At 41.1% G+C, this 26835-nt stretch overlaps 3 protein-coding genes and 1 long non-coding RNA gene across 8 annotated transcripts in view; all 4 read right to left on the reverse strand.

Annotated features, from left to right (window-relative positions):
- Positions 1–7930: 7930 nt before the first annotated feature.
- Positions 7931–18231, reverse strand: LOC117946438. The gene is made up of 3 exons (XR_004657033.1): positions 17886–18231; positions 17751–17755; positions 7931–7943 (listed from the first exon to the last, which is right to left on the reverse strand). It is a non-coding gene; the product is annotated as an uncharacterized LOC117946438 (long non-coding RNA).
- nod1 (nucleotide-binding oligomerization domain containing 1) lies at positions 10387–18861 on the reverse strand. 3 transcript variants are annotated; one of them, XM_034874592.1, is made up of 12 exons: positions 18791–18861; positions 17408–17604; positions 17133–17304; positions 15099–16908; positions 14932–15015; positions 14002–14085; positions 13820–13903; positions 13227–13310; positions 13058–13141; positions 12887–12970; positions 12677–12760; positions 10387–11278 (listed from the first exon to the last, which is right to left on the reverse strand). In XM_034874592.1, the coding sequence occupies exons 2-12, from the start codon at positions 17582–17584 to the stop codon at positions 11209–11211; spliced, it is 2817 nt and encodes a 938-aa protein (XP_034730483.1). In that variant the 5' UTR covers positions 17585–17604; positions 18791–18861; the 3' UTR covers positions 10387–11208. The 3 variants fall into 3 exon arrangements, with proteins under 3 accessions (XP_034730483.1, XP_034730485.1, XP_034730486.1); XM_034874594.1 differs by having other exon boundaries at positions 18691–18839; XM_034874595.1 differs by lacking the exon at positions 18791–18861 and having other exon boundaries at positions 15099–16904; positions 17408–17480.
- A 1018-nt stretch (positions 18862–19879) lies between these two features.
- Positions 19880–21344, reverse strand: LOC117945768 (homeodomain-interacting protein kinase 1-like). The gene is made up of 2 exons (XM_034873467.1): positions 20061–21344; positions 19880–20027 (listed from the first exon to the last, which is right to left on the reverse strand). Exons 1-2 carry the CDS (start codon positions 21239–21241, stop codon positions 19880–19882), a joined length of 1329 nt encoding a protein of 442 aa, XP_034729358.1. The 5' UTR covers positions 21242–21344.
- A 1802-nt stretch (positions 21345–23146) lies between these two features.
- Positions 23147–26835, reverse strand: part of enpp2 (ectonucleotide pyrophosphatase/phosphodiesterase 2) — a 31348-nt gene continuing 27659 nt past the window's right edge. For 2 of the 3 annotated variants that reach the window (XM_034874596.1, XM_034874597.1), the window contains exons 21-25: positions 26496–26631; positions 25744–25821; positions 25418–25550; positions 24560–24713; positions 23147–23714 (exon numbers count right to left, since the gene is read on the reverse strand). In XM_034874596.1, coding sequence (XP_034730487.1) covers positions 23544–23714; positions 24560–24713; positions 25418–25550; positions 25744–25821; positions 26496–26631 — 672 coding nt within the window. In that variant the 3' untranslated portion in view covers positions 23147–23543. Of the gene's footprint in view, positions 23715–24559; positions 24714–25417; positions 25551–25743; positions 25822–26495; positions 26632–26835 lie in introns of those variants that run through there. The other variant, XM_034874598.1, reaches the window with a different exon arrangement.

Below are 26835 nucleotides of genomic sequence, written 5' to 3' on the forward strand. Positions count from 1 at the left end.
TTTACTATGCCTTTTTCAAACTTTATTAGACATACAATACTGTGACTTTTATCAACATGATTTTATCATGACTTTTTTCGATGCACTATACTACGACTTTTTTTTACTTTTTTGATGTACTATACTATGACTTTTTCAATGTACTATACTATGACCTTTTTCAATGTACTATACTATGACTTTTTATGACTTTTTCGAAGCACTATACTATGACTTTTTTCGATGTACTATACTATGACATTTTATGACTTTTTGCAATGTACTATACTATGACTTTTTTTACTTTATAAGACATACAATAGGATTTTCATCAAAATACTATACTATGACTTTTTAAATGTACTATACTATGACTTTTTTGATGTACTATACTATGACTTTTTATGACTTTTTTGATGTACTATACTATGACGTTTTATGACTTTTTTGATGTACTATACTATGACTTTTTTAAATTTGTTTGATGCACTATACTATGACTTCTTTCAATGTACTATACTATGACTTTTTCAAACTTTTTTAGACATACAATACTGTGACTTTTATCGATATACTATACTATGATTTTATCATGACTTTTTTCGATGTACTATACTAAGACTTTTTTCGATGAACTATAGTATGACTTTTTACGATTTTTTTCGATGTACTATACTGCGACTTTTTATGATTTCTGTTCGATTCATTATACTATAACTTTTCATGACTTTTTGAGATGTACTATACTATGACTTTTTTTGATGTACTATACTATGACTTTTTATGATTTTTTGATGTACTATACTACGACTTTTTATGATTTTTTTGATGCAATATACATTGACATTTTATGACTTTTTTCGATGTACTATACTATTGACTTTTTATGATGTACTATACTATGACTTTTTTCGATGCACTATACTATGACCTTTTTCAATGTACTATACTATGAATTTTTATCGACATACTATACTATGATTTTTTTACTATGTACTATACATTTTATAATTTTTTCGATGTACTTTACTATTACTGTTTATGAGTTTTATCGACATACTATACTATGATTTCTTTATGACTTTTTTATATGTAATATACTACAATGTTTTATGACTTTTATACATACTATACTATCACATTTTGTGATATACTATGACTTTTTTCGATGTACCATACTATGACTTTTTGCGATGTACTATACTGTGACTTTTCTTCGATGTACTATACCAGGGGTTCTCAACCTTTTGCAAACTGGGTCCCCCCAAAGCTGGTTCATTGCAGTTGGGGCCCTAGTGCCCTACCCCCCACACACACACCACGATCGATCGGCTATTATTTTTAGGCCCACATTATTATTATTAATATTATTATCATCATCAGTAGCGGTAGGTATGCCTATTATCATTACTAGGCTATTTTTATAATTGGCAGTAGTACCAGACTTCTAATGTGAGCTTGCAGATATTATTATTATTAATAGTAGTATTATTATTAGTATTATGAGTAGTATTAGGCCTATCATCATTGCTAGGCTATTGCTATATATTTATATGAGGTTACATGCTTTATTGTTGCTATTGTTATTATCATCATCATCATCATCATCAGTAGACCTATTATCATTACTAGGCTATTGCTATAATTGAAAATTGGCACCAGACCTCTGATATTAATTTATGCTTTATTATTGTTATTATCACTATGTCTAATAGTAGGCATAATCTGCATTTTTTAAAGAAGCCTGCAGGTTGGTGATATTAACGTGAGACCTGAGCCTGCTTTGCCTTGCAAAGATCCTCAATTCTTTTTGCACGATTACGGTATTTAGTTTTGAGTGCAGTCATTTTTGAGAATCCTGCCTCACACAAATATGTTGACGCGAAAGGAAGGAGAATCTTCAAGGCGACGTCACAGAGTTCAGCGTATTCCTGCATCAATGATGCCCAGAATGACGAAAGAGGGCAGGAGCTAAAGAGTTCCTTCAGTCGACTGTCACTCTTCAGCTCAATAAGCCGTTTCTGCATATCAATTGATAGCTCGTTTGCTGTGCACACAAACGGATCTCGAACCCACGCAAAAGATCGATAATCCTCTTTAAAGTACGTCGCTAATTGTTTTCTCATTGCTGACAGGTGCTCAGATGCTGACTGGAAAAGGGAGGAGAAATCATGTGACGCGGCTGCATCTGTGATAAAGTCTGCAAGGCTGGGGAACATGTCGCAGTTCCCTCGACTGATGCGGCCATGCCAGAGGTCTAGTTTTTGTGTGAAGGCGTGCACTTTGTCCGCAAGGAGCAAAATGTGAGTTTTGCGGCCTTGCAAAGACAGGTTGAGGCCATTTAAGCGGTCAAATATATCGACCAAATAGGACAGAGATGCAAGCCACATAGTGTCATCCAGATGGTTCGCCAGATCTGATTTGATTTCTGTCAAAAACCACTTCACCTCCTCTCGCAGCTCATACAACCGCTGTAACACCCGCCCCCTGGAGAGCCAGCGAACTTCAGTGTGCAGAAGCAGCTGTTCGTGCCCTGACCTTCAGCACGGATTCAAAGAGAACCAGCATTGTTTTAGCATCTAGTGCTTCGTTATGGATCATGCAATGTGTCCATTTCCCAAGTGGAGCTACTTGCAGAACGCGAGCAGCTAGGCCACGCTCAGGCCCCGTCATCGCCTGCGCACCATCCGTGCATAGTAGTAGTAAGGTCCAGTAAGGACATAGACATAGTCACTACATAGTCCAGTAAGGACTCATTTTTACGAACTCTATCAGTCGCTCTCTGATATCATTGGACATGTCTACAATTCTCCTAGCGACTGTGTCATTGGACAGTGGTACTGCACCGAGTTTGGTTGCTGCACTATCGCCTATCATTATCCTGCACACGTCTTGCGCTGCCGACCAAATGAGAGTCTCTGCGATTGTATGCGGCTTACCCAGTTTACCGATTCTTTTGGCCACTACATACAATGCCTCCAAACACTGTTTAGACACAGTGCTGTGCACTGAAATGGTTGCCTGTTGCTGATGGAGGCCATCAAGCTTTTTAAAATATTCAGCCGGTTTATTTTTAATGCCAGCATGCTTTGTTTCTAGGTGCCTTTTTAATTTGCCGGACTTCATACTGTCGTTTGCCAGCACCTCAGCACACACACGACACACTGAGGTCTCAGATCAGCCGTGACTGTAAACCCAAACTGCAGGTATGATTCATCGTACCTTCGAAGCTTTTTTGCAGCTGGTGGTGCGTCGGTTGGCTTGTTGGTCCTCACAAGAAATTTCTGCATTTTTGTTACGTGTTTTCAATAAAGTTTTGTATGTAACTGTGTGTGTGGTGTATGTTGAGAGACGCATCAGGGGCTAATCAGAGAGCTATGTTGTGATTCAATTTAAATGCAGTGATTTAATTTTGTGTGAGAGTGAGTGAACATTACATTTTACAGCCCGCCAACAGCGGCGGCCATGCGCATGCGTGATTCATTTGCAGCCTGGACGCGGAGGGGTGTGTGTGTCTTCTCTCTGCTCTGACTGCAGGCTGTGCCTGCTGCGCGAGGCTACTGCTGACTGGGAGTGCTTTTGGACGGGAGAGGGGCTCACGGCAGCTCCCATGGTTGAGCACAGTTTTTTTCCCCTTCCATCCTGTAGTCTACTCGCGCCCCCCCGGGAGAGAGTCCGCGCCCCCCCAGGGCCACTGTACTATACTATGACTTATGATTTTTTTCGATGTACTATACTATGACACTTTGAGTTTTTCATGGTACTATACTATGGCTTTTTTTTTACTTTATTAGACCTACAGTAGTAGGACTTTTATTGACATACTATACTATGATTTTTCAATGACTTTTCCATGTACTACACTATACCTTTAAGACTTTTTTCGATGTACTATACTATGACCTTTGGCGATGTACTATACTATGACTTTTTATGAATTTTTTTCAAAGTACTATATTATGACTTTTTATGATTTTTTCGATGCACTATACTATGACTTTTTTCAATGTACTATGCTATGACTTTTACTTTAATCGACATACTATACTATGATTTTTTATGACTTTCTTCGATGTACTATGCTGTGACTTTTTATGACCTTAGACATACAATAGTAGGACTTTTATATGTACTATACCTTTTTTCGATGTACTATACTATGACTTTTTTTTACTTTTATCGACATACTAAGCTATGATTTTTTATGACTTTCTTTGATGTACTATGCTATGACTTTTTATGACTTTTCGATGTACTATACTATGACTTTTTTAGACATACAATACTATGACTTTTATCGACATACTATACTAGGATTTTATGACTTTTTTCGATGTACTATACTAAGACTTTTCTCGATGTACTATACTATGACTTTTTATGATTTTTTCCATGTACTATACCAAGACTTTTCTCGATGTACTATACTATGACTTTTTATGATTTTTTCCATGTACTATACTATTACTGTTGGCGTACATTTGTTTGTTTGGTCGGAGATTGACGCGTCGCATATGTGTATATGCGTGTCTTGGTAAAAAGAATTGTCAATGAATTACTTGTCCACGAGTTTCAAACTTACATTGGATATGACAATCCGTTTATTTTAAAGTAAAAAGAAAAGTAATCAAACATAATAACTGGTCTTCTTTTAATCCTTATCCTTCAGTTAAACCCCGCTTAACCCCGCTTAACCACGATTAACCACGGTCAAAAAACTGACCTCGCTGTGCACAACACAGCTGACAAAATTAGGCCACATTTAAATGAACTTGTACACCTCCAGCATCACACGCTGGTCAACCAATGAAATGGCTCCAACACAACCGGCCCCTAATTGTATATGGCGATACAAGACATAACAAACACAAACACACATATCTATATATGGAGTCATGTAAAACTTAAACGGCATGCTGTAGGCCACCTTAAACCAATTTTCCTTTTTCTTGCAGTCTGCAAAACATGTTAACTTGTTATGTAGACAGTTCATTTTCTATTAACAGGCACCATTTCGTCAATGGTCTTTCAATTACGTTTGTTTTTGTTTGGATTTGAACAGATCTGACCATGCCGGAACTGTCAGGGAATGTTTTGATTATTTTTCCAATTTTCCAGGAATTCCGTAGGGCTGTTGCATCCGCAATCAAAACAATGTCTCCTGTTGCAAAATTACGTTTTGTTTTGTTCCACTTTTGTCTTTCCTGTAGCAAAGCAAGATATTCCTTTGCCCATCTTTTCCAGAATAAATCTGAAATGTACTGTGCCTGTTTCCATCGTCTTCTTACATACTGGTCCTTATCTTATGATCAAACAGACCTGGAGGCAAACTTGGTTTTCTTTTCAGTGTGAGAAGATGGTTTGGCGTTAAAGGTTCCAAATCGTTAGGAACTGCAGACACTTTGGTAATGGGTCGATCATTTAATATTGCTTCAGCTTCACATAAGACAGTGACCAAGTCTTCATCAGTTAAGGTTTGTTGATGTAGAACAGATAACAGTACCTTCCTAACCAGCCTGATCATGCTTTCCCAAGCACCGCCATGATGTGAAGCGGTTGGTGTATTGAAACTCCATTTGATGTCCTCATGCATTAAAGACTTATTAATTGTCCTATTGTTCAATTTTGCAATTTCTCTTTTTAGTTCCTTCTCTGCTCCTGTGAAGTTTGTGCCATTATCTGATTGGAAATGGGCCACTGGGCCTCTCCGACATATAAAATCAACAAATGGCACTGATGCAAGAGTCCGTGTCCAGTGAACGTGACACTTCCAAATGAACAGCTTGTAAGGTTTGGGCCTTGCAAACGATCATTTAAGGAAGTTCCTTTGAACTCAGCTCCACAGTCAAACAACAACCCGCAACTTGCCTTTGCGTGGATGGTAGACACCATGATGTGGAATGTAAAACACATTGTCCTCACCACAACGTAATTCATCCTCTGGCACCTTTTCAGCATAACCATTGCCGATAACATCATCAAGAAACTTTCTGTACTCTTGCTTGAACTTTTCGTTTCTTTCCATTTTCCTTCCAATTCAGACGAGGCGCTGTTGGGCAACGCTTCGGTTATTTGACAAAGTTACGTTTTGGGGTTTGAATGGTAGTTTTAAACTGTAATGTCCATCCTGAAACTTCACAGATTGTTCCATAATCTCAATGAATCTTGTATCTTCTCTTGACATTTCTTCTTTGTCCTCAGCATCTCTTTCATTAAAATCATGTTTGTACTGCTTTTCCAATAGCAGCTCAAGCGACTCCACAGAAACTTTGTTTACAGTGGCAACAGGACAGTCATCATCGCTAAGGTTGCCTTTCAAATCTCCACATGAGCCATTGATAACCCACCCCAGTAGGGTCTTAATGGCAAAGGGTCCATCTCCTTGGCTGTTAACAACTTCCCATGGTTCCAGCAACTTTGAGGCGTTGGTCCAACAACAACTCCACTTCAGCCTGGATTTCAGGGATGTCAATCTGATCAAGGTAGGACCAATTTGTGAGCTTTTCCTTATTGATAATGTTTGTTGTATTCGCCGGCATTGTTTTTTGTGTGTAAACATTTGGAAGACAGGGATACCTTTTATCATTAAGGCTAGATATTTCAAGTCCCTTCACAATGTATGTTGACACAAATGTCTTTGGGCTCATTGTTAACAAACATATCCTTGATTTTTTTCCCAGTAAGGTTGAGCTTTCGCATCAAAGCTTCTGTGCAAAATGTAGACGTTGATCCATTGTCTAGAAAGGCATAGGTCTGAATCACTTTGTTAACCCTTCTTGCTTTCACCTGAACTGGAAGGATTGGTAGTATTCCATTACTACTGGCCCCAGTTTGGCTTCCAAAGGTTTGAGCTACGTTTGTATTTCCAGTTGGTTCATGTTTACAGGAACTTAGGCCATCAGTACTCACTGACTTGTCAATTTTTCTTTTGACATGGATGTGTAAAGCTGTTGGAGGACTCAGTTTGCATTTTCACAGGTTATGCGCTTGTCACAATTTTTGCTCAAATGCCCAGTGTTGAGACACCCAAAGCACACTCCTTTCTCCTTTAAGAAGTTGATTTTATCACGATGGTTGTTCTTGGCAAAGTGATGAGATTCATCCAGAAAGTGGCCTTGTAAACAGAATAAAACAATTGATATTACTCTGTATGCAACTCTGTTTGGTCACTTTTTTCTCCTCATATTGTAGTTTATTGGTAGCATAGACATTTTTAGTAATGTTGTCACATTTCCTTCTCGGGTTTTCTGTATCCACATCCCTTTTGATATGCATTCCTCTTTCTGTGGTGTGAAGATCTCCAAATACTGGATCAGACAAAATCTTGACTTGGTGTTCCACAAACTGCACAACATCATTGAAGTTTGGTTTGCGCTTTTGCTTTTCACAAACATCACATGCAAGACTTCGGAATTGTTCTTTCAATTTATGAGGAAGTTTTGAAATGACAACTTTGAAGTTTGCAGACATGTCAAGTTCTCTCATGTCCTGCAAATCAGACATTGCGTTATTGCATCCGCGCAGGAATAAGGCGTAATCCTGGAGCAAAGACACATTTTCAGCCTTAATAACAGGCCAGTTGAGCACCTTTTCGATATAGGCTGCTGTAATTTTTGTTTCATTCCCAAAGTGGTCTTGTAGGAGAGCTTTGGCTGCTTCAAAACCTCTTTCAGGACTCATGTGTAAACAGCTTTGCACAAGGTTCTTTCGGCGCCCTCTAGTATATCTCTCCAAAAAACACATGCAGTCCCCTTTAGTAGCACTTTTCTCTTCAACACAGTGTTTAAAGGCTTGCATGAATACTTTGAACTTTAAAGGATCACCTGCAAGCTCAACATTTTCCCTTCTTGCTCTTCTGACGGGAAAGGTTTTATTTTTCGTCCTGGACTCTTTGAGCCTTGAATCCGAAACGGCAGTAGCCTTTTCCACGTGTTTTTCAAAATAGGATTCCATTCCATCTTGATCTGAGAACGCCTGCAAAACTGCAATTTCCGCTCTCGCAAATTTCCTTCTCCATTGCATGTTTCTGTTTCATAGTTGCTGCACGCGCCAGAAGCGCGGCTCTCTTGGCTTCTGCTTGTACACGTACAATTTCAATTGAAGATTTGTTTGATCGACTCGAAACCCTTGATCCAATATTTGACACACTGTCCATTGGTTTTATTTCCTTGTCGTCAATGTCAACATCCTCATTTCCAGTGGCGCCCTCATTTGCCAAACGTTTTGTCACATTTTGGGAAAATTCATTGACACTCAAAAGTTTTGCCTTGAACCAAACGTCCTGTTTTTCCTTTTCTTCCACAGGTAACAACTCTAACAGAGTCTGTTGTGCATCCTTTGCGTCCTTGATCAACATTTGATATTTATTAAAGTTTTTGTTTATTTCAGTTTCAAAACCAGTTTCACACATCAACCCCAGTATTGTCTCTTTTAAGTTGGCAGCTTTATTAAGTGTTGTTTTTCTTAGTTTCTCTAAGCCATCTATTTTATAAAGCAATGCCTTTGTTGTGAGTTTTTCAGGTCGTTGTTTTTTTTTTTTTTTTTTTACAGAGGCCACACCCTCAACCTCTTAATTCGCCTTCCATTTACCCTTGGTTTAACCACACCTTTTCATTCAAACATTTACAACACAAAGAAAGCATTGACTCAAACTTTATAGTCTTGAAGCAAAGTTTTTCACACAAATACACAACACAAAAACCACCAATGCATTGGATTTTTTTTGTTAGTTGTCTTGTGTGTACACACTTTAACTTTTAATGGCCATGTACTTTCTACCGTTTACCTTAATGACTTGGCCTTGGTCCAAAGCAACTGTCCTCAGCTGTCGCTGTTGCGTCGCCGCACCTCGTTCCCAGTCCGCGTCTCTCCGCGTAACCGCGTCCAGATGCCCACAAAGCACCGACCGACCGTTGATTTTAAAGTAAAAACAAAAGTAATCAAACATAATAACTGGTCTTCTTTTAATCCTTATCCTTCACTTAAACCCCGCTTAACCACGATTAACCACGATTAACCACGGTCAAAAAACTGACCTCGCTGTGCGCAACACAGCTGACAAAATTAGGCCACATTTAAATGAACTTGTACACCTCCAGCATCACACGCTGGTCAACCAATGAAATGGCTCCAACAATTACTGTTTATGAGTTTTATCGACACACTATACTATGACTTTTTTATGACTTTTTTAGATGTAATATACTATAACGTTTTATGATTTTTGTTTGCATACTATACTATCACATTTAGTGATTTATAATGACTTTTTTTTTTTCAATACCATACTATTACTTTTTATGACTTTTTTTTAGATGTACTATACTATGACTTTTTATGATTTTGTTTTATGCACTATACTATGACTTTTTTCAACATACTATACTATGACTTTTATGGGTTTATTCGACATACTACACTAGGACCTTTATTGACTTTTTCAACATGCCATATTATGACTTTTACAGATTTTTTTCAACATACTATATTGTGACTTTTGTGGATTTTTTATAAATACTATACTATGACTTTTATGACTTTTTTCGACATACTATACTATGACTTTTATGGATTTTTTTTGGACATACTATAGTTAGCCTTTTATGGATTTTTTTGACATACTATATTATGACTTTCATGGATTTGTTTGACATGCTATACTATGACTTTTATGTTTTCCAACAGTTTTTCGACATACTATACAATGATTTTTTTATGGTCTTTTTTCAATATGCTACACTATGACTTTTTAACATACCATACTATGACTTTTCATGTTTACTCTTTGAATTAAACTGTGAGGATGCAGTCCTAATATTAGCCCTATGAGCTTGTTTGGGAAAAGTTTTAATAATTTAATTCTTGCCAGTTCTGAGCCCCAACAATCATTATCCAATGACATGGAACTGAGATTGTGTGCTGTTCAATCTGTAATGGACAAAATAAATGACACACTTCCATATCTTAAAACATTTATTGTCTGTAAAACTGCATACAAAAAGAAATGAAAAGTGAAACATTTGGAGACCAATCATCCTCGTGTGTTCATGGCATTATTATGCCTTGTTGTTGATGTGCAGTCTAATCAGCCTGAAGTGTTTTACTCCAAAAAACCAATGCGTCAAACGTGGAGTTTAGTGAAGGTTCAGTTAAGAAGTCCCTTTATTTCAGAGGCTGATCGGGATTGTGCTGCTGGTCCAAATCGATAGTTGAATTAAAGAAGCCCTTCATGGATTACCATGTAAATGTCTTTAGGTTTTAGGGCATTTACCAGGCAGGGGCGTTCTAATGCACTGATGTAGTATCCAATGCTTTTGGAGCTTGACCCATTCTAAGATCTATAAATCAGCATATCCCGGAATATGCTACCATTATTTTTTGCATGCGTCTCTCGCTAGTCCCCTTAAATGTAATGATTAGTCACTGAGTGCCCTTTAAAAGACGTTAGGATTAGGGATTGTTCTCCGGTATGCTAGGGTCTGGTCGCTTTGGAAGATGTTAACCAGGACACAGCAGCCATTTGGACTTATAGCCATAACAAAAAAGCACAGATTCCATTTGCTAATTGGCTGCCTTTCCTTTAGGTGCGTCAATTTCAGTAGATTATTGGAACACTGACTGCAAAACAGATCAGCGAGAATAAACCAATTGTTGATTTAACTAAGCTCCAGTCACCCGAGTCCTTCAGGAGAAATTCCTTCGCTGATGTCATGCAACAGAACACATTGGGATTGGATATAACGGTATCTGTGTAGCTCTGCACAAAGAGCTATCACACACACGCACACACACACACACACACAGTAAACACTCTTCACACTGGAGTACACCGCAACACATCCCATCAGCTCCCAGCACCGTCGAGTAGTAATGGTCATAATACATTTCATAAAGTTATTGTGCATTCAATTCAAAACATGCATCGGTCACACTCGTTCATGAGGAAGAAACTCTTTCCTTTTTTCATCAGTGCCATCACTTCCCGTTTTGTAACAGTCATGGTTGTCAAATGTCCAATATTTGGTCGAGATTTCAGGTAAACACCCCCGACACATTTCATCAACCATAATTGATGTGATCAATACACAGTCTGTGCCCACGCACCTGCAGCCAGGTGAAAGGATGCACCACGCTGTTCATTTATACATAACATCACATAACGTAACATGAGATCTGTTGTGCCCTACGGACATTTCTCAGCAGCACATGGACGTCTCCCGCGAGTGCCCATCAGTGGAACCGCAGTCTCTTCTCCACAAACTGTTTCTCTTCCTCCTCGGAGAGCTGGTTTCCCTTCACACTGTGGGAACAGGAGCACACGCCATCACTTTCAAATTACTCCACCTCCTACACTGAGTAACTAATCTCAGTTAACAGCAAATCCCCAATGCACTACCATTTAATACATTCAATGTAACAGTTTATGCTTATCAAGTCCTTTAGGATATAACCACACTGACATGAATTCAGTGTGTGGTTCAACATGAAGGGCTGGGGCACCCACCCAGACAGGTTGGTGTAAGAATAAAAAGCACTCTGTAGAATGACAACAGCAAACTGCTTTTACAGTAGATATTGTTCCTACAGCAGCCTTTATAATAGAAGAAAACGTGGGATATTATTTGTGGTAATAACTGCATTAATAACACCATTTAATGTATTACTATTACCAATGCATCCACCTGTTTTTTGGTCACGTGGGGGCAGAGCAAATTTAACATTTCATCAACAGGTTACAGGTGATAATATGAACTTATTAGCAAACAGTTGCTTAATAACCGGCCAGCAGTCACAGACCAACATGATGTGGAGTCTTTGTGTTTGTGTCACCTGATGAACGCAACGAGAGTGAACCAGAACAGTAAAGTTGTGGGTCGGACAGATAAACAATGAGCTGTAAAGACGAGGGGAGTTCATCACTACCAGCAGCCCATTTTACACTGTCCCATTGTCATTTGGAACGTTGTTGGGATAGGAATATTGATCATAGTTGCTGAATATCTATAAAAACTAAATATGTTTAAAAAGCCAGCCCCCTTTGCCCTCCTACCAGCTACCCTACCTTAAATAGAAATACTTTCCCTTGGGTGTGCAATTGACAATGACACATCCCCCAAAATCTGGCTTCAACAGGAAATACACCACATTAGGAAGGAAATACATGCAATGTCAGAGGAACTCTTATAGTTTTACAAGTTCCCTATGAACATTAATATATTACTGCAACATGAGGGTGAGAGCGTGTAACTTCTGTTTCTGAAATAACGCACTCTTTCCCTACAAATGAAAAGTTAAATGTGACAAAAAAACATGTTTTTCAGCTTCGGCTTTACTTAATCTGGTATGATCAGAGGTGCTGGTGGCTAGTGTTGGTAAAACTGACTGCATGTCGTCCTATCTCTTCCCCCTTTCCAATCACTAGCTTATAAAAAATAGATATAAAAGAGCAGATATTGCTGTCAGTTTACAGATAATAGGTTAGGTACTCAGCATTATCATGAAATTACCACATTGTTGCTGTAATGTTACATAGTCTCACCTAAACTGTGAGTCTTTATGTCTTTTTTTCTAAAATCTTCTATCATTTTGATAAATGGATTAAATTCAGTGTTACCACAGATGGAAGTCTTAGAGAAAAGGTTGGTCCACACCATCTGGAGGCCATTAGAGAAGAGTAAGAGCACTACCTGATCCTCACCATATTTCTTTGAGCGCTGTGTTGTGAGTCAGGGCCTCGGCGAGGAGTTTGATCCCATCCACAGTGAACTGGTTGCTGATTAACCTGCACCCAAACACAGCAGGAGAGTTTCAGACAGTCCATGTCAGAGCAGGGGTATCCAACAGGTCTTGGCCATGGAGACAGCATATGAGTGACTACAGAGTGTGTTCATGCATGGTGTTTTCTTACCAGAGGTGGGATAAACCTGTGTTTGCCTGGACCAACTGAGCAAAGTGTGGAGCTGCTTCATCAGTCAACTCATTCTGCACCAACCTGCAGCAGCACACAGGTTATTCTCTACGCAGAGTACTTCTCGTACAACTGGGAAATCTCTGAGCTCAAAGTGCACGGCCGGCCTACCAGAATATCCTGAGGGCGTTGTTCTCCTTCAGCGCTTCAGCCAGGCACTTCCCACCTTTAGATGTGATGCTGTTGGCTGAGAGACTGGAACACAGAAACACAGTAAGTGCTCCTTTTAATCAATGAGTTTAATCAGCGGGTCTTTATTGTCTCTATAGCTGCCTCTCACCTGAGGTTGGTCAGACTCGGGTGGTGCCTCAAAGCTTCCGCAAATGCTTCTGCTCCCTCATCGCCGATGCTGTTCCCCCACATCCTGCAAGCAAACACATCAAAACCCTAGTCTGAGCCACATCAGGAAGCATGATGCAACTTACAGGGCCCGCCTTACTTACTCTTATTAGAAATAATTCATTAAACATGTTTTCATGCTTTAATGTCTCGTTAAAACACACACACATGTCCATCAAGATAAGAGTCATCTCTAATTTAACACTATTCACCGACAGGTTTTGATTTAATCAAGTTAGCCCAGAACGCTCGGAGAATTTATCTTAGATGGATTCTAAGGGTTTGGCAAATTTGGGTTACATCATCATGGCACATGTAAATAATGCATATATATATTTTTAAATAACATCTTGGTTTGTGTGATAAAACATTTTTTTGTCACCATCTGAAACATGCCTCCATTAATCATCTCTAGTTGCTCCCAGTGCTTTTATGACAACTACATCTTGCATTAAGTGATCTAAAACTACACACACACACACACACACACACACACACACACTCTAAGTGATCTAAACAGCAAACAAGTCTTACCCCACATCAAAGATAGAGGTGCTCCTCTGAATGGCGCTGGCCAAAAACCTCCCACCAACACTAGTGATCCTGTTTTTCCCAAACCTAAGGAATGAATTTAAGGGACCACGAGATATTACCTTTTCCATTATTATTACTACTAGATTATTCTAATTTGATATTGGTACAAGTTAGAATCGTACTTGAGGACTCGCAGCTTTGGACATTTCTCAACGATCTGAGCAACCAGCTTGGCTCCAACATCTGTGATGTGGTTGTTGTAAAGCCTGAGGACACAAATACAAACGTAAAGGCAAAAGATTGTGGTTCACACTCAGAAACACAAAGCACAATTTGACTCTGTGAAACACTAACAATTGTTAAGGAAGTAACCTACTATACTTCCTAGTTGGCATTTGTGTAGCCACAAAAACAGTTAGGTAACCTAGCAACCAACACATCAAGTCAGTGTGTTTTCCAAAAGTCAGGAATGAGCTTTCAATCCAGCAACATGAAGTCCTCCTAACCTACTGAGATTATATCTCCAGAATATATCTATGAAAAAGTGGGAAGACTCAGACTGGACGTTTGTGTCGACCTACATTCATTACTGCATTCAGTTTGGATAGTTTAGAGGGTAACCAAATTATATCCCAGCTACAGTGGCTCGTTACTTTTCTGATTAAAATTTTAAATAAAAAGCACATGGTAATTTTAAAAAGACAAGGCATTTTAAAGATTAAACCAGTGGTGGTTTTGACCCCGTTTCAGATGTCTGTGAGTTAGCCGTTACTGAACAACTAGAAAAATCTCCAAGAAATCAACACAACAGCTAAACTTCTTCATCTGTCTCCCATTAATCATGACCTCTTATCTGACCCCTGCGATTAATGTGGTGACCCTTGGGAGGGACCCGACCCCTAGGTTTGGAACAACTGGACTAAACAGCTAGAACAGTCGGTCGAGTTTCGAAATTACATCACAACCAGGAAACGAAAGCGCTTATCATATTAGGATATTAGTATATCCAAAAACTAAGACGTAGATGACGGATCTGAGATGTACTTATTGTATTCTTGTTGTAATGGCACATTTACTTTCTTACAGCTCTGGTACACATGTATCTTACTCACCCCAAGACCTCCACCACTTTGTGCTTACACAGCTCCTCTGCCAGGACCTCCATGCTGCTGTCAGACAGCTGGTTGACACACAATCTGAAGACAATCTGCGGTTAGATGACTTCCAGACACCATGACGGAGATTAGAAGGCAGTTTGAAACAGGTTTGCAGTTTTTACCTCACTATGGTCATCTTACTGAAGGAGGGCCTCAGCTGCATCACTCCATAGTCGCTGATGTTGTTGTTGTCCATGTCGAGGCCCAGCAGCTTCTGCCGATGCTGCAGCACAAAATTCAGGGCCGTGCAGTCCCCCGAGTACACGTTACAGTAGCCCAGCTTGATTAAGCCCGCGGTGATGCCTTTTGCTGTGATCTGAGCAATGTCTTTGCTCCCTGTCTCAAAGATGCACCTCAGCATCCACAGGAAGTTGGGCAGAACATGAACTTTCCTGCCCTCTTCGCCGTTGTAGTGGGGTAAGCCGTGGAGGTGGGACTTTACACTGGTGGAAAGGTAGGACTTCAGTAAGGCCCGTTTTTTCTTTAATAACACAGGAGACACCAGATGCTCCATCAGGCCGCTGTGAGCCTTGGACAGCAGTCCACACAGGAACAGATTGGTGAACTGAAGGTGGTCATTAGTTGCAAATGGATGCTTTTCACTGGACTTTGAGGAGCCACCGATGCAGAAGTCAAAAGGCAGACAGGACCGATCTCTTTTCCTGCTGCACACGGTGAAGTACTTGAGGATGGAGCTGGCAGGAGCCTGCTCATCCAACACCAGAGCAAATGCCGCCAGAAAAGACTGGAGGGTGATATGAAGGACTTCAAATCTAGCAGGGCCTTCACTGGCATCGTACTCACTGACGGGTCGGAGAAAGCCCAGGGTCAGGTCCTCCTCCGTCAAGCCGCACGCGGTGATCTCCTCTTGGCTGCAAATGAAGCTACCTCTATCCAAAACCTGAAGTGCTAGTTTGGCAAATGCTGCGAGAGGCCGGAGCCCGGCTTTGAAGGTGTCCGAGGCACAGCGAGTGCTTCTCTTCAGCAGAGACGGTGCAGGCGAGGCGGAGCGGCTGAGGAACACCTCAGACAGCAGAAGGAAGATGTCCGTGAGGGTGATGCCGGTTTCAGGCAGATGGAAGCTGTCATGCATGGTGTGCAGGTGCCTAAAGCTCTTGAACACAATCCAGCAGAAGAGCGGGGTGGAGCAGAGGCCGCACAGGTGGGGGCTAGCATCCAGCTGGACTGACACCAGCTCTCGGTGCTCCTGCGCCTTGAAGTGCAGATTGATGTAGGTCTTCAGATGAGTAGGGGAGAAGCCACGCAGAGCCACCTTCTTCCTGATCACCCTACTCTGGATCTCGGTCCCTGTCCGGGCCGTCAGCACCTTATGGGAGCCCTGGAGCAGTTTCCCACAAAGCAAGCTGACGAGCAGCTGGAGGGGGTGTGCCTTGGCTTCTGGAGACACCACTTCAGCAACATTCATCAGGTCATTCATCTGAATCTCATCGTAGCCATCGAATGTAAAAAGAACCTTCTCCGGGAAGCGCAGGATGTAGTCAAACACCTCCTGGTCTGGATCTTGATCTGGGAAGCAGTTGTATTTGAACAAAAGGTCTTGGAGGGAGATCTGTTCTGTGTCCTTGATGATGTTGAACATCCTACAGCGGAACTTAAAGAAGAAGATGGCGTCTGTCTGCAGCTCTTTCTTGGCCCAGAGGTTCTGGAGCTTCTGCAGGAGGATGGATTTGCCCACACCGGCATCCCCCATCACATAGATGGTTTCCCCTTGGGTGTTGAAGACTGCTTGGTTTCCTAGGAGCTGGTCCAGACTCTCTAAGAAGCCCAAACTCTCATTGCTGTCGTTCAACAGTTCCATCAGTGTGTCAGTGTAGAGATCCTCCAGGCGGCTCTCCTCTCGCTGGCCGTATGACATGATGAAGCACGTGTCCCGGATCATCTCTCGCCTCAGCTTCTCACAGTACCTGCTGACTGAAGAGGTACAGAGTCAGTTACTGAATATGTCAAAGCTCCTTAAAGCTGCATTCTCTCTAACCTCCAGCAGGGGGAGACTCCATAAAGCTGTGTCTGTGTCTATGGTGTTTATAGAAACTACATCCTGTTATATCGCGTGATCACTGAATATTAAACTATGTTTTGCATAACAAGTGTTTTTAATCCTAATAATTACACAAAACAGGATTGGTAAGACTTACTAGGATCTGTGTTAACCACTGTCAGTGTAACATCCCTCCTCGGGTTGTAGTTGATCTCCTTCAGCCATGGCTGCAGGTCTATGTATGCGTCACATACTTTATAAAGGATGTAAATAAAGTATTCACAGGCCTCCTCCCCTTTGCATTGGACCAGCTCCAGGATTTTGCGCACCTAGAAAACAATTGCAGGACAGAACATCTGTGTTGGTGAGAAAAGAATTCACAAACATAGCTTTTGATTTTGGGATGTTTTACAGAGAGATGTGTTTTCCTGCCTGCTCTGGCTTGGTGACGGTTCGCTGTACGGTCTCAACTTCTTCATCACAGACGAAGCCAGTGGCCAACAGGTTGTCCAGGACGCACTGAACGCTCCTCAGCCTGGACACCAGCAGCTCTCGGTGGTAGGTGAGGGTGTTGAGGCACGACACCTGGGCTTCTTCTATCTGACCCATGTCTGCTGCACAACAGTCACCTGTGTGGGATTACAGACGCCAAGACAAATAAACTGTACTGTGAGCCCTTTATCTTGTCTGACTCTCTCTAGAATCCGACTTTAGACCGGCCACCATGGTGGACATCTTCCAACATACACTGATCATCCCAGATACGTACGAAAACATTACCTGTAAGTAACGGGTGACAAAATGTAGTAGAGTAAAATTATACATTTTATTTAGGAAAATAGTGGAGTAAAAGTTTCTAATGACATAAATGAAAATACATAAGTAAAGTTCAGATACGTGAAAATTCTACTTAAAGGTGCAGTAGGGAGGATTGGGAAGATTCAGGACTTAGCCAAAAAATGGGAATATTGACAACTTCTCAGTCTCTCCTAATGCCCAAAACGGTCTCCTACACCCCTCCCCCCACAAGGGAGAATGAGCAGTGATTGACATGCAGTTAGGCACCCTCCCGGCCTTGATTGGTGCATCTGAACAGGGAGCGTCGGATTTTTGCAAGTCGCACTACAGGCTGTAGGTGGAGCCAGAGGAGCCGAACGGCTTCGTGCAGTTCTACTCCAACAGAGGGCAGTTTTAGCAGATATGACAGAAAGATAGTTTTAGAAGGCGTACCTACTGCACCTTTAATGACAGTAACTAAGTGGTATTATTACTGTTCCAAAAGAAATACTTAGATTGAAAGTTGTCAGAAAGCTGCTGCGACAGGCCCATCCAGTTTAATAAGGTTAATTAATTTGGATGAGATAACGCCCAGTCCACATAACACACACATGAATCACACAACTACAACTAACTACAACTCCCAGTGGCTCTCCTCTGTCAACTGTCGCAAAATATGCTCCACATATTCTTACCATTGAAAGTGAAAAAAGCTTACGTCAGAAATAAATACGTCATAACACACAGGGAAACTGTAAAAAATGCAAAAGGTAGGTAGTATTTTCCTCTGTTTGTTATCCGGCCAGAGGAAAGCTGTAGGCAAAGTTAACTGGGTTAGCCCAGTCCAGAGGGACACCATGCTAGCTAAACTACCATAGACCGTTAATATTAATCAATTAAATGAATATATATACACAGAATAGGTCAAATAACCCTACCATTGTGTTGCGTCTATATGTTGTAAGTAACCCGTCATTCCTACGCTGTAAACGCTCCAAAGTGAAACCCAAGTGTTAAAAAGTTACTCGTGCTCGCTACCATGTCTGTTACTTCTCTTCTTTCTCCTCGAGGAAGTGAAAGTATTCCGAACAGAAGCACCGCGTCATCGCTCAGTTCTCCCAACACTGTGACGACCGTGCTGCTTTCATGTACACACAAAAATGTAGTATATTTTAAACTTCTATTTCACTGAGTAATTTGATTACGCGTGTCTATGTCGTGGTATTTGCTTAAAGGTTGTGTTGGAAAGCCTGCCAGTTGCTTTCTTTAACCGTCTATACCAGCACCCCCCGTAGGTTGACTGCGACAATGCGCTCTAACGACTGGCAGAGCAGGGATTGGATTTCACGGGAGCCACGTTAACGTCTCAAACATGCTTAGCAGAAAACGCTTCGAAAGCTGCGTTTCCAGGCAACATGTAACCCACCCAATCCCAGGTGTCAAGTAACGAAGTACGAATTCTTCTCATCTATACTTTGCTGAAGTAAGTATTTTACAGCAGACTTTTTACTCCTTACATCTTCACACAATAGCCTTGTTACTCCTATTTCATTCCGGCTTGTCATCATTCAAATAAATGTAGCCCCATCCAGATAAACGGTGTCATCCGGGTAGAGTGAGTCTGTTGGCCTCACAGATTCCTGCAGCTGAGAGTGGATGTACATCTACATTCCAGTGAAGACTGTTAATAACATGCCGCTAAAGTTTGACTTTTTGCAATTACAATACTTCTAGGCAACGAGTCACATATCTTCCTGTCCTTGATACACACGTCACTAGTACACATTTTTGCTTCTTTAATGTCATTGCATTAGAAATGCATTCATTTTCAATGAGCATAAATGCAGCTAAACAGGTGCATCCCAAATGTTTCAACATTAACATTTTAATAATACATTATATTTACATTACATATACATTACATACAGTTTTGAAACCAGTACTTTTACACTTTTGCTTGAGGTGATACTTCAGCTTCTACAGAAGCCTTTTCAAACCCTAGTATCTATACTTCTACCTGAGTACTGAAGGTAAATACTTTGACACCTCTGACCCCAATATATGACTTTATTTTTCGTTAAGGTGTGTGAGTGTGAGGACTTTCTCGTTGTGGATTCATTCACAATGTCACTCTATCACATCCACACAGCAGAAGCACCTGGTCATCCAGAGGATACATCCAAAGCCACTGTTGGCCTCATTGGGACAAGCAGGGACAGGCCTAGTTTTATTACCAGCACCTGAGGCAGCTGGTCTGTCATCAACATCAGCTGAGGTATGGGAGCTGGAGCTGGCTGCTCCATGGTGGGAACCGTCACTGGAGCGTACAAAGCTGTGGATTTCAACCGGGGAGTCCACCACCTGTGGTGGTAACACTGTCATGTGCATGCGGGATGACTTCACATAAGGGTCTGGGTCAGCGTCTCTTGGAAAGTGTGCCATTGTGATGAAGCGGTGCCTCAGAGCTTTAACGGGTCTGATCCTGGTGGCAGAATCCACACACAGCATCCGTTTGAGGAGGCTTAAAAAAGCCTGCGTGTCCTCGTGCTCAGTGACTGTTTTTGGCTTCTGGTGGTCCTTTGTCATGTCACCCACACAAGTGTACCTGTTGAACTTGGTCCTGCTTTGTTGGGTGTTCTTGCCTGTTGCAAGCGCGTATTCACTTCCCGTATTCAGCCTCCATACCTGCTTTGAAGAGTCTTTTTTCTTATTAAAAAACATCTTGGTATGGAGGCCAGCATTGAGGAGGCTATCACTGGGCTGACCCTGGATCTGCACCATCACTCTCATCCCCTCATATTCGCAGTGTGTTGGATACAGGTGCTTGCCCAGGTACATGAAGGCCAGAACGCAGCCCAGTGACCACATGTCTACAGCCTCGTCCAATGGGAGGCCCAGGATGACCTCGGGGGCCCTGTAACCGAGGGCCTGAATGGTGCCAGGCAACATTTTGGGAACTGTAGCAGCCAAACCAAAGTCAATCAGTTTGACCTTGAAGGGCTGCAGCTTGTGGTTAACTAGCATCACATTGTCTGGCTTGATGTCTGTGTGCACCAGGCCGATGCTGCTGAGGGCATTCAGAGCCACCAGCATCTGCTGAGAGATCACCCTGATCTCAGACACACACAGTGGCCTTTGGCCCCTTTCTCTCATCAGGTTATGCAGCGTTGTGTCCAGTATTTCCAGAACCAGACACATGTGGCCTCTGTGCATAAAGGATTCCAAAAATTTCACCACGTTGCTCTTGTTTAGGTCGAGGATACAGATGTGTTTAAAAGCAGATTCCTCGTTTTTACCAGCCCAGGTGAAATGTTTTTTTACGATCTTGACTGCCACATTCTCCATTGTGTCTAACTTTAGACAGCAGGCCACTTTCCCAAAGCTCCCCTCTCCCTTCACATTCTGCACCAGGTACAAACAGGATTCACCAGACAGGATGTCATTCTGTTGAACCTCGAAATCCTCTTTCTCTCTGCATGGCAAGGACATTTTTAAGGACAAGTCTTATTATTTCCAGTTGAAGCACGTGTGTGTGTAACCTTCCCTCAGCGTTCCCATCTTACAAGTGACCTCACAAAGGCATAGAACCCAATGTGTCCTCTAGAATATTCCAACTGTGTGTCATTCTTTTTGAAATTCTCAAACACAAGTTAAATCATGACAGCTGATATTTCATTTGTTATTAAAAACAATATTAAAGGTTGTTACATTTTAGCAGGTTGGTTTTTATGGCGAGAAAAAAGTGAGAAATGCACTAAACTGCACAGTTAAAAACATATTTGAATTTTAAGTTCCTGCTAATGCTTCAGTCCTATTTGGACTAATTTGAACTATAAACCAGGGAAAAATGATCCAGGATTTTTTGGATTAAGGTAAATGCAAGATAAAGAGAAGATGAGAAGTATATAAATTATTCCAAGTAAGTTCATTTTCCCAAATATTTTCAATTTACAAGGTTTATATCCTCATCTCAAATCATTCTTTAGCTGCGATTTCCCGATTAGAGGTAGCAGTCATAGGCCATTATTGTTATGATGATGGTTTGGTTTCATCTTTGTATGGCTTGTTTGTGTCTGATGCATCCTCAGATATCAGATTAAATCAGATAATAATTACTTCATCCATCAATGGGGGACTTCCCTTGTGACAGCGGCAGTTTTCCACAGTAAAAAGCAAACCAGCACACAACAGGCAAGCAGATAATGTGCAAGAAGTCCTGAATGAATGTAAAGTGGTATTATTTGAAAATTATTTTAAAGTAAAGTTAGGTGGCCATGGTATAAAAAATATTGCAATGTAAGTAAGTGACGTGAAATTAATTTAATTAGAATAATGTGTATTTAAATAATATAGCAAAAGTAAATAACTCGGATACAAATTATATTGAAGTGTGACCAGAATATAAATATTACAAAAGGACCCGGAATGGAAAAACATAAAGATGTACATATTTATATTTACAGATATCTATACATAGAGCCATCGGGTGGTGCAGGTGTGGCTGCAGACACTGCAGACAGATAGGAACACTACTGAAGAGGATTAGGGCCAATGTTAAAATATGAAACTCATACAGTTTTCTCATTGGCCCAAATCCTCTTCCATAAAATACAGAGTAGAGTATCTACTATGATTATTATCTTATTATTGACCCAAACGCTTATTGATTCCACCTTTCCTCTCCCTTTCCACCATTGCTGTGTGACGGCTTAGCACTGAGTCACCGCTGTTCTCAAGAGTCACACAGTTGTTTTCAGAAAACACATTTTTCTTGTTTTGAGTGAAACCGCCTGAGCTCACATCTAAAATGGGACTTCTACCAGAGTCCATCGGGGGGCAGTCCAGGATAGAGGGACAGATCCTTCGCAGACGCTTGACTACTGCTGAGTACCCAGGTATCCACAGGGTGCAGCCCACAGCTGGAAGAAGGACTAAAACACAGCTGGACTAACTTGTTTCTTTTTAGTAAAAACACTGGTTTATTCTGATGGCATAAGCATGTCATCATAAGCATAAAGCATAAATAGGTCTCACAGGTGGAAAATGTTTTAGGGAATACATTAAGAATTCATTATCATTGACATTATTGTTTTTGTGCACAAAACAAAAATTCAAAACCACAACGCACAACCGCGCGCACACACACACACACACACACACACACACACACACTAAGAAAATATCTTGAATTCAACATTTACACACTGTACACACACAACATTTCATTATCATTTCATTCAAAAAATAAAGACAACTTCTTGTTAATCACTGAACATAATGAGAACAAAGTGTAATAATGAGTCAGCTCAGAGGGCAGACCATTAATGACCTGTCTGATATTTACAAGTTATGGCACAAAATAACTGGTATAGATTCAATTCAGCCGTTAATCTGCAGTATATATACACCCTTTGCTTATAGAAACTGCATACTAAAGTAAGACGAACTAAGCACTGAGTCTGCCAGAATAATACTGTATGTAGGTAATGGTGTTTCTGATGTGGAGTTTTTAGTTTAATGTGATTTCATTGAATTTGAGTACCCGTCATGTCTCTATATTTTCCTACTGCTGAACAGAATAAAGTGGACAGTACTGTACAGCTAGTAGCTCAGTGGTGTTAAAGCTGGATCTTCATGGATGGAATGAATGAGATTAAACCAAATGCTCAGTGATCATGCAGCTGCATTCAGCCGCCAAAGTCCAGCGAGAGTGTAACAGAGATGATCACATCTCCTCCTTGTACCACATGTATCCACCACGGTTGATTAACGTGAACAGAGCCAGCGGACGTCAGATCTCACTCTCGTACGTGTGCATGTAGGTCTTTAGCGAGAGGATTTCGGCGTAGTTCCGGGTTGTTCTGCGGTACAGATCCAAGCCCGTCAGGATCTCCACGTCTCGGACTCGAGCTGTGTGCATCTTCATCAGGTCCTCCACCCAGAAAGACTCGTCCTCCAAGCTCTGCGGGAGCACACAACCATTAGCACTGGTAACCCTCAGAGAGATTTGGCTTTGAAGGAACATAGTTCACATTGTCCTGAGAGGGAGATGAGAAAATCAACACCACTCTCATGTTTGTGTGTGAAGGGCAGAGCTGGAGTCAGGAAGTGGTGAGCCTAGCTTAGTAAAAAGATGGAACCATGGGGAATCAGGTAGCCTAACTGACACGGACCAAATGCTCACTCAGAGACATGTTGGATGTAGTTTGCTTGATGTGCACACCGGCAGAAATGTAAAACTACAGTCTGGAGTTTCATAGCAAACCACGGTGACTATCGGGATTGTCGTGTTTTTGCAGTGAGGTTGCCAGGTTTGCTGTACAGACACATGCTCACTGACTGTATCTGGGGACACTGCACAGAAGTGCAAACTTTTGTTTGTCAAGAAAATAGTTCCAACACATAACTTCCCCCAAAAATCAAAGATGGAAATCGTGTTGGTTCTTTTTGTACCTTGGACAGAGCCAGGCTAGCTGTTTCCCAACTACGCTAAGCTAGGCTAACTGCATTCTGACACAGACATGGGAATGATATCAATCTTCTCATCCTATTCTAATAATCCTATCTCTCAAGCGTTGCATCGGAATTTTTCTCAATTATCATTTACAGCTTGCACCCTGTTTACATTTAAATACGTTCAAATTAAATACTGAAATATGTGATTTAGTTTTTTACCATCAAATCTTTTTTTGGACATTCAATCAGTTTATTTAGATTGTCTTCTGTATTCAGGTGAAAAGATAATGCAAACTGTTCATGTTTTTCTATGTGAGTGGTAATTAAATGTGATTTCCAGTTGTTCCTTACGTTGCAGGTCTCGTCGTTGCTGGCTCTGTGTGGCAGGATGAAGGCAGCACTGCTCAGCGGCCCGCTACACCCGTCTGCGGCCTGAGTGAAGTCTAAGCAGCTGGTCAGGACCACGAAGTAGTGCGTGGGGACGGGTAATGTCCCACTCACATACCTGCAATGAAGGTCCAACAAAAGACTTGAGCTCTAACTTTTATATAAAGCATTATCTTTATATACAATGCTGTGATCAGTGTAATAATAATGATCTGATCATGAGAACAAAGAGCATCAATTTAAACTTGATCAGTAGGAATGGTAAATGTTTTCTAGTCTTGCATTGCCAGACCTTTTATTGGTCTGATTTATTGGCATTTCTTTAAACCAATAACAATCATCCTGGGCGGGGCTAACCTCTGGACGGAAACGGTTCCTCTGTTAGTAGTCTCAGAAAGGAAGTAGTTTTGGTGGAACACGTGTACGTTCAGAAGTAGTTTTAGTCGTCAACAGAAAACTCAGATTAGACAGATGGTCTAGCTAGCTGTCTGGATTTACCCTGCAGAGATCTGAGGACCAGGTAACCGTAGTCCTCAGATTGGACAGATAGTCTAGCTAGCTGTCTGGATTTACCCTGCAGAGATCTGAGGACCAGGTAACCATAGTCCTCAGATTGGACAGATAGTCTAGCTAGCTGTCTGGATTTACCCTGCAGACATCTGAGGACCAGGTAACCGTAGTCCTCAGATTGAACAGATAGTCTAGCTAGCTGTCTGGATTTACCCTGCAGAGATCTGAGGACCAGGTAACCATAGTCCTCAGAAATCCACCGCAAGTTAGAAAGCCAATGCAGAGACAAAGAAAAGTTATTAATATGATTACTCTTTTATCTTTTCAGCCGAGTCTCTGACACCATCATAGTCGTAGTCAAATACGGGTCCAACAAGCACATTCACGCCGTTTCTCTCCGTGGCGTATTTCTTCACCAGTGCTCTCTGGAAGTAACTCCATATTCCTGAGGGAAAGAGGTGGAGGAGAGTGGGAGCACAGAGACAGACGGAGAGGGAAAATGAGAGTGATACAGGAAAGATGGGATGTTATGCAGTGATTGCATCCCGTTAGCAGTTTGGCTAAAATTTGGTAAAAGCCCAATGTCTCAACAGGACTCCAGACATCTTGAACAATCTTCTAATCACTGACGGACTTACTTTTGAACGCAGGATACATGGGAACAGTGTTGGTGATGAGGACAGCATCATATTTTTTGTCTATGGCTGAGGATAACTCTGTTAATAAAGAAAATAATGAAACATGATTAAAAACCATTCCTGGTGTAGTTAAGTTGTTAGATCTCAGTGATATTATACCAGATATGAATGATAAGACTAGAAAAAACATGAAACAGCCAGCAGAAGTTGTGTTACCAGTGGAAAAACTTTAATACTATAAGCTAATTAGTCAAAGTACAGTTTTAAAGATAAATCAATTAGATGTCAACTATTAACTTAATCTATTTTGATAATCAATTAAAAAAGGTTGAGTCAAACTTGTGTGACGTCAGCTTGTTAATGAGAATCTTCTCTAGTTTCGTCTCTTCTTGGTGTCAGTAAACTCACCATTTTCTGACATTTTAGATAACAAACAACTAATCCGTTCATCCAGGAAATTATCCCCGCATTCACTGACGAAGAAAATAATCGCTAGTCGCTGCCCTCTATCCGAGTAACTAATTATTATTTCTACAGTCAATCATATCTTTTATTTTCTATATGGACTAATTGATCATGAAGTGTAAAAATCCTAAATCAAAATATCATCACATGTATTGGAGCCATACTTATTTGTCTAAATAACACTCCATGACGCCAAATTATCAATTTAACGTGAAAATGAACATGCAAAATATTGATTGGATTGTGTGACAGTGTGTGTGTGTGTGTGTGTGTGTGTGTGGACTCACGTGGCGGGAACAGGAAGGCGTAGCTGATCTGTCTGTCGGATCTGTAGTTGGTACAGGACTGACTGTAGGCTGGAGGGACTCTGCTGTCAGCTCGCACACAGTTAGACAGTGCTTCAGGCAGTGGGGAAACTTCAACCTACACACACACACAAACACACACACAGAGGACACAGGTCAGCCTATATCTAAGACTTTTCATTTCTGGGATTGTTCGGTGCTGCCGGAAGAGCCGCCAGATCTCCGTCCCCTTCCTCTGTCTCTGTTTAGGGGTCCTTCATGTGAAAAAGTTCGGGAACCACTGTCAGAAATGAGTCAGAAATATCTTTATCAAACGTATTCC

The sequence above is a fragment of the Etheostoma cragini genome, chromosome 6 (genome assembly GCF_013103735.1).
Source record: "Etheostoma cragini isolate CJK2018 chromosome 6, CSU_Ecrag_1.0, whole genome shotgun sequence".
In the NCBI taxonomy this organism is placed as follows: Eukaryota; Metazoa; Chordata; class Actinopteri; order Perciformes; family Percidae; genus Etheostoma; species Etheostoma cragini.

Coding starts and splice junctions, on each gene's coding strand:
- nod1 (XM_034874592.1), bottom strand. CDS start 17,584: ATGGGTCAGATAGAAGAAGCCCAGGTGTCGTGCCTCAACACCCTCACC. Junction 13,311..13,819: donor ACCTCTATCTTTGATGTGGG/GTAAGACTTGTT, acceptor GTTTGCTTGCAG/GATGTGGGGGAACAGCATCG. Junction 12,971..13,057: donor AACGCCCTCAGGATATTCTG/GTAGGCCGGCCG, acceptor GTGCTGCTGCAG/GTTGGTGCAGAATGAGTTGA.
- LOC117945768 (XM_034873467.1), bottom strand. CDS start 21,241: ATGTCCTTGCCATGCAGAGAGAAAGAGGATTTCGAGGTTCAACAGAAT. Junction 20,028..20,060: donor GTACGCTCCAGTGACGGTTC/CCACCATGGAGC, acceptor CAGCTCCCATAC/CTCAGCTGATGTTGATGACA.